Genomic DNA, 15496 nt, shown 5'->3' on the forward strand with positions numbered 1-15496 from the left:
TATAACTTTTATGGGACCCATATAAATTTTAACCAATAGAAGAGAGTGTGTTAGGGTGTGTTTGTTAAAGAGTGTGTTGCTAGCACTCCTCAATTTCATAATATTGACATTAAAATGTCAAATTTTTTAGCGGACTTCTTTTTTGCCATATATCAAATGAAATTGGACCATTGAAGTGTATTTTTTATACCTCTAAATACGTAAAAAAAAATCAAATTGAGAAATACATAGATTATTACAAATTTAAAATTGCTAAAAAATCTTGCAGCACCCAGATTAATACAACGGCATTATGAAAGTACCTATAAATATGACTAAATAAAAGTAACCGAAATATTTATGCTCTCGGATCAGCAACGTTGACGTCCAAGTCTTCATCATATATGTGATGAGTTGAAGTGAATATGTCAATTTGAATCAACGAAACACCGAACTAAGACAAAAAATCAACAAACAAACAACGCACTAGACGATGACTAACACAACGACGCACTGAGATGACGAACTTAAAAAACAAAAAACTGAAGAAGCAAATATGTGGATGAACACTTATTTAAATCAAAAGGGAGACAAAAACAATGTTGAACGGTGATTTCAGGCCAAAAATGATCAAAAACCTCCCTCTATAGTGAAAGAATGAAAAGAGAGAAAAGTTGAGAGAAAATGAGTGGCGGCTAATGTGTCTTAAAAAAATACTCCATCCGTCTCAAAAATATTGTTCTTTAAGACTGTTTCACACATTTTAAGAAATATAATGATGTTGTTAAAAGAAATAATATTTTTACTAAATTATCCCTAAGTTTGTTTCATTGGGAATAATACATATAGTAATTATTAGGAGTACAATTGAAAAATATTACACTGAAAAATGAGAATTATTTTAAGACAATTGTATTCTTAAAGTGAAACAATATTAAAAATATTGATTATATTGATTGGGACATTTTAAGTCCCTACATGTAACCGGCATTGAAAAATATTAAAAATTGGTTTATATTGTAATGACTTTTGCAACAGGAATTTTTATTTATTTAATGATAGTGTCACTATTGATTATTTTAAAATGGTCTCACATCAATTTTGAATTGTCTCTTTATAAAATTATTATATAAAATTACTATTGAGTACATTTCATATATATTTTATTAATTTTTTCTTGCATAGTAAATTTTCTCAGAATTGTTTCTTCGGTTCTTTATAATTCAAATTATCAATATTAAAACTAATAATGCAATTTGAGGGGACACCAACATAAAAAAAAATCATCACCCTATCCAAGGAGGGGGCACAACAATAATGCAAAAACCTGCCAGAGGATTCTGATGCAAGCCTAGTAGCCACATGGGAACAAAAATTGACAAAGCACTAATGCCAAGAGCCACCTATTTTGACCACATTATATGAATTCAAAACTAATCAATCAATGTAAAAAAGACTCTTTACTTTCACCACCACATTTATGTGCTTATCCAAACCCATTTTCCAGCTTCCGGTATAAAAAGACTTGTATTTGTATCCAAAAGTACAAAGGCAGTATCTCACACACACACAACAGTATGGAAAAACCATTCAAACTTTACTTCATTCCATACTTAGCAGCAGGACACATGATCCCATTATGTGATATTGCTGCTCTCTTTGCCTCTCGTGGCCACTTTGTTACAATCATAACCACTCCTTTAAACGCTAAAATACTTCCTAAATCGAACAACTTCAATGTTCATACTTTTCAATTCCCTTCCAAAGAAGTTGGCCTTCCTGAGGGAATTGAGAATCTCTCCGCCGTCACTGATCTTGACGGCGCCTACAAAATCTACCAAGCCATGGCACTGCTCCGCGAACACATTGAGAATTTCGTGGAGCAGCACCCGCCTGATTGTATTGTGGCGGATTTTTTATTACCGTGGGTGGATGAGCTAGCAAACAAGCTCAGTATTCCGAGATTCGCATTCAATGGTTTCTCACTCTTTACTATATGTGCCATGGAATCTCTCAAATCACATCCTCTCCCTGATGATGCTTCTGGTCCTTTTGTCATTCCAAATTTTCCTCAAGATATCGTCATTAATTCAACACCACCCGTGGATGCCAAGTCATTCATGGATCCTCTTTTCACTATAGCGCTAAAAAGCCATGGCTTCATCATCAACAGCTTTGTCGAGTTCGATGGAGAAGAGTATGTTAAGTATTACGAGGAAACCATCGGTCATAAGGCTTGGCATCTTGGCCCGGCCTCTCTTGTTCGCGAAACCATTCAAGAGAAGGCGGAAAGGGGTGAAAAGAGCACATTGAGCGTCCAAAAGTATGTGAATTGGCTCAACACGAAGCGAGATAACTCAGTGATCTACATAAGCTTTGGAACCATGTGTCATTTCCCCGACATGCAATTGTTTGAGATTGCAAGTGCAATAGAAGCATCGGGTTATGATTTCATATGGGTTATCCCCGAAAAAAAGGGGAAGGAGAATGAGAGTGAAGATGATAAGGAAAAATGGTTGCCTAAGGGATTTCAAGAGAGGAACAAGGGAATGATTGTAAAGGGGTGGGCACCACAGATGGTTATCTTGGGTCATCATGCTGTTGGTGCATTTTTGACACATTGTGGTTGGAATTCTACGGTGGAGGCTGTTAGTGCGGGGGTTCCGATGATCACATGGCCAGTGCAAGGTGATCAATTCTATAATGAGAAGCTGATAACTCAGGTGCGGGGGATCGGAGTGGAAGTAGGTGTAGATGAGTGGGTCGTGACTTCTTTTCGAGAGATGAAAAAGCTAGTTGGGAGAGATTGCATAGAGAAGGCTATAAGAAGGTTGATGGATGGTGGTGATGAGGCCATCCAAATCAGAGAAAGATCTCAAAAGCTTGCAAAAATTACTAGACATGTTGTCCAAGAAGGTGGCTCATCTCATAAGAATTTGACGGCTTTGATCAACGAGCTTAAGGAATTGAGACACAGCAAGGTGCTTAATTAACTAGGATGTCATTTTTCCTCTATTTTAATAGCAAAAATTTTAATTAACTCAAGATATCATTATTAACTCAACACCACCCACGGTTAACAAGTCATATGTGGATCCTCTGCTCACTATAGCGCTAAAAAGCCATGGCTTCATCATCAATAGCTTTGTCGAGTTCGATGGAGAAGAGTATGTTAAGTATTACGAGGAAACCATAGGTCATAAGGCTTGGCATCTTGGCCCGGCCTCTCTTGTTCACGAAACCATTCAAGAAAAGGCGGAAAGGGGTGAAAAGAGCACATTGAGCGTGCAAACGTTTGTGAATTGGCTCGACACGAAGCGAGATAACTCAGTGATCTACATAAGCTTTGGATCCATGTGTCTTTTCTCCGATAAGCAATTGTTTGAGATTGCAAGTGCAATAGAAGCATCGGATTATGATTTCATATGGGTTGTCCCAGAAAAAAAGGGGAAGGAGAATGAGAGTGAAGATGATAAGGAAAAATGGTTGCCTAAGGGATTTGAAGAGAGGAACAAGGGAATGATTGTAAAGGGGTGGGCACCACAGATGGTTATCTTGGGTCATCCTGCTGTTGGTGCATTTTTGACGCATTGTGGGTGGAATTCTGTGGTGGAGGCTATTAGTGAAGGGGTTCCGATGATCACATGGCCAGTGCACGGTGATCAATTCTATAATGAGAAGCTGATAACTCAGGTGCGGGGGATCGGAGTGGAAGTAGGTGTAGATGAGTGGGTCGTGACTGCTTTTCGAGAGATGAAAAAGCTGGTGGGGAGAGATTGCATAGAGAAGGCTATAAGAAGGTTGATGGATGGTGGTGATGAGGCCATTCAAATCAGAGAAAGATCTCAGAAGCTTGCAAAAATTACAAGACATGTTGTCAAAGAAGGTGGCTCATCCCATAAGAATTTGACTGCTTTGATCAATGAGCTTAAGGAATTGAGACACGGTAAGGTGATTAATTAACTATGATGTCGTTTTTCCTTTATTTTAATAGCCAAAAAGTGTACTATTATTATACTCTTGTATAATTTATAAGAGATAATTAAGTCATTTTATTGTCAAATTGTATCACCTAAATATATATTAAGGTTATTTTCAACGGTGGTATAGCCTTTTATTTCTCATAAATAGGATTGTCCAAATTTTATTTTTTTTTGGTAAGGATTGTCCAAATATATTAGAGTTCGTTAAATTTATAGCTCTAAATAATTATTTTTTTAAACGTCAAAGTCAGTAATTAGTTGTTAATATTAATAATTCCAAAAAGATAAAATTCGAAAGAATTGGTGAACTCGAGACCTTTTGCACCGGAACTCCTTAAAACTTTAGCTCAAACCAGTTGAGCTTCCTGGTTTGAGCTACCCACCCCACCCATAGTTATAAATAAATTGGTTTTATCAACAATGAAATGGTTCAAGTGGTAAGAGTATTGGACCTTTAGATTCGATTCTTAACTCATGAATATCAAAAAGTTCGATTAGAAGGGGAAAACTCAAATTGTGTGACCGATAGACACTCATTTTAAAATAGAATGAGTATTGTGGAAGCCTTCTGTATAACAATTGGATACTAGATACCAAAAACTGACTTGAGGCCTGCAACAAAATGAGTATAGTTTAAAGACCAACGGTGTAAACGGAATATAATGCAAAGGACCTGTTTGGAAAGACAAAAACTTAAAGCCACCTAGTTGATACCAAAACAAGGATGGTTCTTCTTTCTATATCTATGGAACAGGTTCTGCAGTATTCTTTGGTTTATCCGAACCTGTTTTCCAGCTTGCAGTATAAAAAAGACATTAATTTGTATTCAAAAGCATAAGCAGTGTCTCAGCTACAACAAATATGGACAAGCCACTCAAACTTTACTTCATTCCATACTTAGCAGCAGGACACATAATCCCTTTATGTGATATTGCTGCTCTCTTTGCCTCTCGTGGCCACTTTGTTACAATCATAACCACTCCTTTAAATGCTAAAATCCTTCCCAAATCTAACAACTTCAATGTTCAAACTTTTCAATTGCCTTTCCAAGAAGTTGGCCTCCCGGAGGGAGTCGAAAACCTCTCCACTGTTACTGATGTCGAGAGTGGCTACAAAATCTACCAAGCTGCTACACTGCTCCGCAAACAGGTTGAGAATTTCGTGGAGCAGCACCGACCTGATTGCATTGTTGCGGATTTTTGTTTACCTTGGGTGGATGAGCTGGCAAACAAGTTTCATATTCCGAGATTCGCCTTCAATGGTTTCTCACTCTTTACCATATGTGCCATGGAATCCCTCAAATCAAACCCTCTCCCTGAAAATGCTTCTGGTCCTTTTGTTATTCCGAATTTTCCTCACGATATCATCATTAATTCAATACCACCCATAGAGTCCAAGTCTTTTATGGATCCTCTACTCACTATAGCGCTTAAAAGCCATGGCTTCATCATCAACAGCTTCGTCGAGCTCGATGGAGATGAGTATGTTGAGTATTATGAGAAAATCATCGGTCACAAGGCTTGGCATCTTGGCCCAGCCTCTCTTGTTCGCAAAACCACTCAAGAGAAGGCAGAAAGGGGAGAAAAGAGCACGATAAGCGTGCAAAAGTATTTGACTTGGCTCAACTCAAAGCAAGATAACTCTGTGGTTTACATCAGCTTCGGCACCATTTGTTACTTGCCTGACAAGCAATTGTTTGAGATTGCAAGTGCGCTAGAAACATCGGGTTATGATTTCATATGGGTAGTCCCAGAGAAGAAGGGGATGGAGAATGAGAGCGAAGAGGAGAAAAAAAAATGGTTGCCCAAGGGATTTGAAGAGAGGAATAAGGGAATGATTGTACGGGGGTGGGCCCCACAGGTGGTTATCCTAGGCCATCCTGCTTTGGGAGCATTTTTGACGCATTGTGGGTGGAACTCTGTGGTGGAGGCTGTTAGTGCAGGGGTTCCAATGATCACATGGCCGGTTCATAGTGATCAATTCTACAATGAGAAGCTGATAACTCAGGTGCGGAGGATTGGAGTGGAAATCGGTGTAGATGAGTGGAACATGGCTGCTTTTCGAGATTCAAAAAAACTAGTGAAGAGAGATCGTATAGAGAATGCTGTAAGAAGATTAATGGATGATGGTGATGAAGCCGTCCAAATTAGACAAAGATCTCAAAAGTTTGCAAAAATTGCTAGACGTGTTCAAGAAGATGGCTCATCCCATGAGAATTTGACGGCTTTGATTGACGAGCTTAAGCGATTAAGAGAAAATAAGGTGCTTGATTAACTGTGATGTCTTATTTATAAGAGACAATTAGGTCATTTTATTGTGAAATTACATCACTTAAATATGTTGTAAGGTTATTTTTAAATATGATTTAGCGTTTGTCCAAGTACACGAAATCTATGTGCATCTGGAAATTTCAATATAACTATTTCTATTAAAATGATTGTGCACTACTATAGTGAGGAAAATTAGAACCTGCCATGACTCTGGTTAAAGCGGATTCTCTCTCAAAGTCAAGCAAGTTTAAGCAAGTACATATGAATCAAAATTGAAGATCAAAATAAAAGGGACTAGTACCTTAATAAATGACATGGCACATACATTCGATGATGCTTATGTGGCTGGCCAATCAAATTTTCCATAGTAGCACTTGTCCTGCAAAAAAAGTTCATCATGGTTAAAACATCACAAATTTGGAACATATTTTATATTATATGGATCGTTGCCGACTTCAAGACTTGTATAAAAACTACACTGCAGCTAATAGCCAAGAGCCAATATTTTTTTCTTTTTTTTCTAAACCAGCAAGAGCCGATATGTTTCATATGAAATGCAAGCTCTTTTTTTTCTCTATTTTTATAGCCAAAATTTAATTAATTGTTAATATATTCAACGACAATACAAAGAAAAAAAGTGTACTATTATTATACTCTTGTATTATTTATAAGAGATAAAGATAATTAAGGTTATTTTCAAATGTGGTATAGCCTTTTATTCCTCATAAATATGATTGTCCAAATATATTGGAGTTCGTTAAATGTATAGCTCTAAATATGTTTTTTTTTTTAAAACATCAAAGTCAGTGATTAGTTGTTAATATTAATAATTTTCTCCTTTACTGGAGACTTGAACTCGGGATCTTTTGCACCTGAACTCCTTAAACCGTTAGCTCAAAACAATTGAGCTACCTGGTTTGAGCTACCCACCCTACCCATAGTTATAAATAAATTGATTTTATCAACAATGAAATGGTTCAAGTGCTAAGAAGAGTATTGGACCTCTTAGATTCGATTCTTAACTCATGCGTATCAAAAAGTTCAATTATAAGGGGAAAACTCACATTGTGTGGCCAATAGACACTCATTTTAAAATGGAATGAGTATTGTGGAATCCTTCTGTATAACAATTGGATACTAGATACCAAAAACTGACTTTTCAGTTCAAATTTTTCTGGTTATAGTTAAAGGAGAAATGATGACCACAACATCTTTTGGCTTATCCAAATATATCGTTTTAAACGTCAAAGTCAGTAATTAGTTGTTAATATTAATAATTCCAAAAAGATAAAATTCGAAAGAATTGGTGAACTTGAGACCTTTTGCACCGGAACTCCTTAAACTTTTAGCTCAAACCAGTTGAGCTTCCTGGTTTGAGCTACCCACCCCACCCATAGTTATAAATAAATTGGTTTTATCAACAATGAAATGGTTCAAGTGGTAAGAGTATTGGATCTCTTAGATTCGATTCTTAACTCATGAGTATCAAAAAGTTCGATTAGAAGGGGAAAACTCAAATTGTGTGACCGATAGACACTCATTTTAAAATAGAATGAGTATTGTGGAAGCCTTCTGTATAACAATTGGATACTAGATACCAAAAACTGACTTGAGGCCTGCAACAAAATGAGTATAGTTTAAAGACCAACAGTGTAAACGGAATATAATGCAAAGGACCTGTTTGGAAAGACAAAAACTTAAAGCCACCTAGTTGATACAAAAACAAGGATGGTTCTTTCTATATTATGGCGCAGGGTCTGCAGCATTCTTTGGCTTATCCGAACCTGTTTTCCAGCTTCCAGTATAAAAAAGACATTAATTTGTATTCAAAAGCATAAGACAGTGTCTCAGCTACAACAAATATGGACAAGCCACTCAAACTTTACTTCATTCCATACTTAGCAGCAGGACACATAATCCCTTTATGTGATATTGCTGCTCTCTTTGCCTCTCGTGGCCACTTTGTTACAATCATAACCACTCCTTTAAATGCTAAAATCCTTCCCAAATCTAACAACTTCAATGTTCAAACTTTTCAATTGCCTTCCCAAGAAGTTGGCCTCCCGGAGGGCATTGAAAATGTCACCTACGTCACTAACATTGAGGACGGCTACAAACTCTACCAAGCTACCGCACTGCTCCACGAACACGTTGAGAAGTTCGTGGAACAGCACCCACCTGATTGCATTGTAGCGGATTTTTGTTTACCTTGGGTCGATGAGCTGGCAAACAAGTTTCATATTCCGAGATTCGCCTTCAATGGTTTCTCACTCTTTACCTTATGTGCCATGGAATCCCTTAAATCACAACCTCTCCCTGAAAATGCTTCTGGTCCTTTTGTTATTCCGAATTTTCCTCACGATATCATCATTAATTCAATACCACCCATAGAGTCCAAGTCTTTTATGGATCCTCTACTCACTATAGCGCTTAAAAGCCATGGCTTCATCATCAACAGCTTCGTCGAGCTCGATGGAGATGAGTATGTTGAGTATTATGAGAAAATCATCGGTCACAAGGCTTGGCATCTTGGCCCAGCCTCTCTTGTTCGCAAAACCACTCAAGAGAAGGCAGAAAGGGGAGAAAAGAGCACGATAAGCGTGCAAAAGTATTTGACTTGGCTCAACTCAAAGCAAGATAACTCTGTGGTTTACATCAGCTTCGGCACCATTTGTTACTTGCCTGACAAGCAATTGTTTGAGATTGCAAGTGCGCTAGAAACATCGGGTTATGATTTCATATGGGTAGTCCCAGAGAAGAAGGGGATGGAGAATGAGAGCGAAGAGGAGAAAAAAAAATGGTTGCCCAAGGGATTTGAAGAGAGGAATAAGGGAATGATTGTACGGGGGTGGGCCCCACAGGTGGTTATCCTAGGCCATCCTGCTTTGGGAGCATTTTTGACGCATTGTGGGTGGAACTCTGTGGTGGAGGCTGTTAGTGCAGGGGTTCCAATGATCACATGGCCGGTGCATAGTGATCAATTCTACAATGAGAAGCTGATAACTCAGGTGCGGAGGATTGGAGTGGAAATCGGTGTAGATGAGTGGAACGTGGCTGCTTTTCGAGATTCAAAAAAGCTAGTGAAGAGAGATCGTATAGAGAATGCTGTAGGAAGATTAATGGATGATGGTGATGAAGCCGTCCAAATTAGACAAAGGTCTCAAAAGTTTGCAAAAATTGCTAGACTTGTTCAAGAAGATGGCTCATCCCATGAGAATTTGACGGCTTTGATTGACGAGCTTAAGCGATTAAGAGAAAATAAGGTGCTTGATTAACTATGATGTCTTATTTATAAGAGACAATTAGGTCATTTTATTGTGAAATTACATCACTTAAATATGTTGTAAGGTTATTTTTAAATATGATTTAACCTTTGTCCAAGTACACAAAATCTATGTGCATCTGGAAATTTCAATATATAGGGTTTTCTATTAAAATGATTCTCCACTACTATACTATAGTGGGGAAAATTAGAACCTGCCATGACTTTGATTTTAGGCTTCCAAAGGAATCCATCCATTATGTGTTTTGATATTTTTATTTGAAGATGCACTTTTTCTTGTGGATTCTTCATTCTCACCTCAATTGAAGATGAGACCTCTAACATATGAACCTTTTAAAAATGGGATCAAAAGACTACTTTTAAGATGATTGTCTACAATGTTAATTTTTGGCAAATTCCATGTTAATGCAAAGATATTCTTTTAATAAAAAAAATGAGATTACTGTAATTTATTCACAACAATGTATTATATTTCTCTTCCTAAACTGTTGTTAATAGTGTTGAAATGATTTGAGGCAACATAAAGATGGAAGTAGTAGCTAAGTTGCAACGGAAACATTTAACACGTGCATTTTGATCTTGTTGTAAAAGAAATAATAATGTATTTCACAACTTGAAGAATTTTATTTTTGTTAAAGTTAATTCTTTTAAAACTCAGTTGAAATTCATATCTGTCTACGAAAACTGAGAGAATCCTACTATTACTCAGAGAATAATCAATCAATCTCACTATGACTCAGTTTAGCAATGTTTGAGTTTATAACTTCTAAGTTCATGTTAAAAACGACATGTTTAATAATATATCGTTGCCTAAATGCAGTTTTGGTACGTCTTTCTATTTTATCAAATCTACCATTTTAATCCTATTTTTTTCCTACTATTTTAGTCCCCTGTTTTTAAAAGTTTAAAACATTTGGTCCTTTTATTTTGATCTTCAGTTTTGATTATGTAATACCTTAATAAATGACGTGGCACGTACATTCGATGATGCTTATGTGGCTGGCAAATCAAATTTTCCATAGTAGGACCGGTCCTGCAAAAAAAACGTTAATACTTAGTTAAAACATCACAAAATATGTTTCATATGAAATGCAAGCTAGTACTACTGTGGACATCTTCATAACTAGTCTACCATAGATTACTGTTTTAAATTATTAGAAATGCTAACAACCGTTGACAATACTCTTTAAAAGTAAAAAATTACGACTCTTCTCATATTGACGGTTAAAATAATGACATGATTGATGTCAGTTCAATACGAGTTACATCTTCGGTTGTTATGATCAAACCGGTATCAATATTTTTTAAGTACCGATCCATGATAGAGCTACCAGACAAGTGACTTTAACACCACATTTTCACACAAAACCTTAAGGCATTAAGTTTATGAGTCATTTCACTTATATGTCAATTCTTTCAACCAATGTGAAACTTTAACTCACACTTGGTATATCTCAAAAACAATGCAAGGTAAGTGATTCTTAAATATGTCATTACTAAAATGTGTCAAAAACTAGTTGACTAATGTCCTCTGTACCCAAAACAGATAGAACAGCTAGACAACTTTGGAAGGACCATTCATTTTGAAAGGGCCAAAAGTAACGTGGGAAACTATCCCTTTTGTCCCACATCCAAGATACACGACATGTAAGCATCAATATCTCTCCATAAGCTTCAGAAATGGATTCAAACAGTTTGGAACCACTACAACATCACAAACTAGTGAGGAATAACTATTTTGTTTTTAAAATGGTAGTGAGGAATAACTATTGAAAGCGTGATTTGGTAAAAAAGAAAAAAACTTATGAAAGCATGATAGCCACAGAGCCACCCTTTTGTTGAATTTTGTATGGCATGGAAGTAAAACTTTTTGACAAAATACTTGGTAGCGTTTAAAGCAATTATTACTTGCCAACAGTACAAGCACAAAAAATCTGTACTAGTACCATTTTTGTATGGCATACCTACCAAAGTAACACAACAAAAGGTGCAAAATAATATACTTGTTTTTTCCAAGGATGGATCTATAACATGCAGTGGGAGGGCATGTGCATGAATTAAAATTTTCAAATTGCAATTTAATGGGTACTTGTGCTATGTCAAGTGTCAACTTACCCCCCCCAACATGTAAACTCCCTATAAAATTGCAACATTTGAAAACTATTGCTACCGGCCAACTAATACTCTTTACATTCCTAATTATAAACCCGGCTTGAAGAAAAATTTATACTTTTTAAATATAAGTCTCTATGCTTTTTACTAAAGGTATTTAAGACTTTTATCCCAAAGGTATGTCATAAAGCCACCTTTGTTGAATTTTGCACCATTATTGGATTAAATACTGTTCTGCATGCATGCTGACAAATTAATGTTCATGTTCAAAAAAGTGAACAAATTCAAAAAAGCACTCCATCACTGTCAATAAAACCAGACCAGCATTGTAAGAAAATAAATCTAGTATCCTTTGATTTTACTTTTCCTTTTTTCTTTTTCTTGAGGGCATATATGTGTTAATATACAGCCATACAGATGAGGCACACATTTTAATTAAAGTATTACAAGTTGCAGGGTATATTATATATAGATGAAAATGACAAGAAAATACAGTAACATTTTAAGTGATAGTTCATTGTAAACCACACAAGAATTCTTTGTTTGTTTGTCTGTTTGTTTTTATAAATGTAATTAACGCTTCAAAGAAGAATTGGCGATAAAATACAAGAACGTAACAAAGTCAGACTTTGCAAAGATGAATATGGAACATGAAGAGAAAGCACTTAAAATCTACTTCATACCTTACTTAGCACCTGGTCATATGATCCCATTATGTGACATAGCAACACTCTTCGCTTCACGCCATCAAAATGTCACCATCATAACAACACCATTCAACGCACAAATCCTTAGCAAATCCATCCCATTAAACCAAAACCTTCGTCTTCACACCGTTCCATTTCCATCCCAAGAAGTTGGCCTCCCCGATGGCATGGAAAGTCTATCTGCCGCAACCAACCCCGACAACCTCGTTAAAATCTACCAAGGCACCACTCTTCTCCGGCCTCCCATCGAACACTTCATCGAGCAAAACCCACCAGATTGCATCGTGGCGGATTTCTTGTTCCCCTGGGTTGATGAACTAGCAAACAAGCTTCAAATTCCTAGACTTTCTTTCAACGGTTTTTCCATCTTTGCTATCTGCGCCATGGAATCTGTTAAAGCAAATTCCCTCTATGAATCTTCTTCTTATGTAATTCCCGATCTTCCTCATTCTATTGCCATGAATGCAACACCACCGAAGCAGATGACTGAATTATTGGGAGAGCTTTTGGAAACAGTCTTCAAAAGCAAGGGAATCATCATTAACAATTTCAATGAACTTGACGGTGAAGAGTACATTGACCACTATGAGAAAACCACTGGTCATAAAGCTTGGCATCTTGGTCCAGCTTCTCTTATTCGCAGAACAATTCAACAGAAAGCAGAGAGAGGAGAGAAGAGTGCTGTGAGTTTGCACAAGTGTCTTAGTTGGCTCAATTCAAAGCCAGATAAATCAGTTTTGTATATATGCTTCGGAAGCCTATGCCATTTTCAGGATAAACAACTTTACGAAATTTCATGTGGGATAGAGAACTCCGGTCACGAATTCGTGTGGGTTGTTCCTGAGAAGAAAGGGAAAGAAAACGAGACTGACGAAGATAAAGAAAAATGGTTGCCGAAGGGATTTGAAGAGAGAAACATTGGAAAGAAGGGTTTGATTGTTAGGGGGTGGGCCCCACAAGTGATGATACTGAGCCACAGTGCCGTGGGTGGTTTTATGACACATTGTGGGTGGAATTCAACCGTGGAGGCAGTTAGTGCGGGGGTTCCAATGATCACATGGCCGGTGCATGGTGAACAGTTTTACAATGAGAAATTGATAACGCAAGTGCGTGGGATTGGGGTGGAGGTGGGTGCAGCGGAGTGGAGCACTATGGGGTTCGGGGAGAGAGAGGAAGTGGTGGGGAGAGAGTGTATTGAGAAGGCTGTGAGGAGGATGATGGACGGTGGTGATGAAGCTGAGGAAATCAGAAGGTGTGCTCAAGAGTTAGGGGATAAGGCTAATTTGGCGGCTCAGGAAGGTGGTTCGTCTTACAAGAATTTAACAGCTTTGATTGATGATCTTAAAAGATCGAGGGACCGCAAAGCTTCTGGTTCCTGAATGATGAAAAAGGCACCAAATGAGATACGAAATAAATGAATACTATTGATTCAATAATAAGTAAACAAGCAAACACCAAACAGTCTCATATAATGTCATAAATGAGTGCATACATAAAAATCACAGGTCTATTCCATCTTCAACCCAATTTAGTTTTGTGGAAACTCGTGACAAGGACCCTATACTCTTCGCAATGAACACCAAAGGATCCCTACCATATGATTTGAGCACATGTTCATGCTCACATCACCAAATCCATATTTTTTCTGCATTAGATTTCAGATTTTAGAGTTTATCTGCTTTGACTTCACTGTATACATATCTGCATAGCATGTATTCTAGCATATATAGATGTGATGCATGCAAATATACATATATACATATGTGAATCTTTATGTTTTGACAGTTTTGTTTACCAACATTCGTGTCATTCAACTAAATTGGCACACACAACAAAAAGTCTTGAATCCAATCATTCAAGTATCAAAACTACTGCTTACATGTCAATCTTTTTTCTCTTAAGCAATTTGCAACATTTGATCTGCCAATTATTCTATTTCAAGTACTGTGTATATGTTCTACTGTATGAGTCCAAATTTCAAGAGCTTTCTTTGATTCAGAATCTAAGACAATGTAATACAGCATCTACCTTGTGTCTGCAAAATGCAGCAAATTTAATATTTCAAAAGGATTGATAAAATTCTCCTTTCACTATTCTCTCAATTTTTCATCCTTATATATCCTTGAACTTACAAGCCCTGAAGCATACTTTTCTTTCCCTCCAAAATTGCTAAATCACTTTAAATTATGGTTTATTAAATTCCACTCATGCAATTTTGGAGGGGCTTCTAAAAATTTCAGAAATTATGCTATCATTTGGCAGCTTCTGGAAAGTTTAATAGATGGAAGCAGGGAAAACTTTTGCACAACACTCTTCACAAGGAAGACATGTGAATTGCGGAGAGTTTCAATTAACAACAGACCAAAATTCCATCACAGAGCCCAAAGATATATTTTGAGGGTAAAAGTAGCATATAAGAATTAATTCAGGACACAAGCATATAAAAATATCTGATATTAAATAAGAACTATGACAATGTTATATTTGACTACCTTCTAGCTCAAATTCATCAATATGTGAATACACATGATGAATTTCTCAATAAAATGCCACGATCAACAATTTCCCATTATATACATATGATGAATTTAAGCACAAAATAAACAAAGATTAAAAGATGTTTTAACTTGGACAAATATAAAGTACTTGGCCTGGCAACTAATTTCTTCATTCCCTATTCTTTACTTCTTCCATAATTAAAAAATGTTCTATCTCTCAATCAACCCTCTTGACGGCAAAGCACTATATGGTAGCTGCTGCACATCAGCCCAAGCGTGCACATAACTATTAATCCAGTTGTTGTTTCCATTATCATGATCACCATTAATGCAAACACTACTAGCAGTTGTTGTAGGATTCACTTATGAATTGGAATTCCTAAAGACCATTTCATTGGTGCATCACTTAACCTTTTTTTTCAAGTGGAATACGACAACCGGGAGAGAACTTCAAGTGGAATGTATGTTGTATCCAATCTGACATTTAGCTTAATCTTACAGTAGTCTTTTGGAGATTAGACTGGTGTAATTAGTGATTATTCACTTCGTCCTTTGAGGTATATATCATAAACAAGACATTGAAATTGCTTCCTCTAATCTTTGTTGATTTCACTTTTTTTTTATAATAAACTTGTCAATTAGGACACATACCAGTTCAGAATCA

General features: G+C 36.7%; 5 protein-coding genes across 5 annotated transcripts; all 5 read left to right on the plus strand.

Annotated features, from left to right (window-relative positions):
- Positions 1-1400: 1400 nt before the first annotated feature.
- Positions 1401-4078, plus strand: LOC123881676 (UDP-glucose flavonoid 3-O-glucosyltransferase 7-like). Its single transcript, XM_045930397.1, has one exon. The coding sequence runs from the start codon at positions 1401-1403 to the stop codon at positions 2970-2972; it is 1572 nt and encodes a 523-aa protein (XP_045786353.1). The 3' UTR covers positions 2973-4078.
- Positions 3022-4078, plus strand: LOC123922678 (UDP-glucose flavonoid 3-O-glucosyltransferase 7-like; the record flags this gene model as incomplete). The annotated part of the gene is made up of 1 exon (XM_045975375.1): positions 3022-4078. A coding segment is annotated over one exon (921 nt), but the record flags the coding sequence as incomplete, so codon positions are not given.
- Positions 4079-4823: 745 nt separating this feature from the next.
- LOC123881677 (UDP-glucose flavonoid 3-O-glucosyltransferase 7-like) lies at positions 4824-6958 on the plus strand. The gene has a single exon (XM_045930398.1). It carries the CDS (start codon positions 4824-4826, stop codon positions 6234-6236), a length of 1413 nt encoding a protein of 470 aa, XP_045786354.1. The 3' UTR covers positions 6237-6958.
- Positions 6959-7510: 552 nt separating this feature from the next.
- Positions 7511-9780, plus strand: LOC123881678 (UDP-glucose flavonoid 3-O-glucosyltransferase 7-like). Its single transcript, XM_045930399.1, has 2 exons — positions 7511-9597; positions 9643-9780. Exon 1 carries the CDS (start codon positions 8095-8097, stop codon positions 9505-9507), a length of 1413 nt encoding a protein of 470 aa, XP_045786355.1. The 5' UTR covers positions 7511-8094; the 3' UTR covers positions 9508-9597; positions 9643-9780.
- A 2200-nt stretch (positions 9781-11980) lies between these two features.
- Positions 11981-14132, plus strand: LOC123881675 (scopoletin glucosyltransferase-like). Its single transcript, XM_045930396.1, has one exon. It carries the CDS (start codon positions 12265-12267, stop codon positions 13711-13713), a length of 1449 nt encoding a protein of 482 aa, XP_045786352.1. The 5' UTR covers positions 11981-12264; the 3' UTR covers positions 13714-14132.
- Positions 14133-15496: the final 1364 nt, after the last annotated feature.

Source organism: Trifolium pratense, linkage group LG4 (genome assembly GCF_020283565.1).
Source record: "Trifolium pratense cultivar HEN17-A07 linkage group LG4, ARS_RC_1.1, whole genome shotgun sequence".
Lineage (NCBI taxonomy): Eukaryota > Viridiplantae > Streptophyta > Magnoliopsida > Fabales > Fabaceae > Trifolium > Trifolium pratense.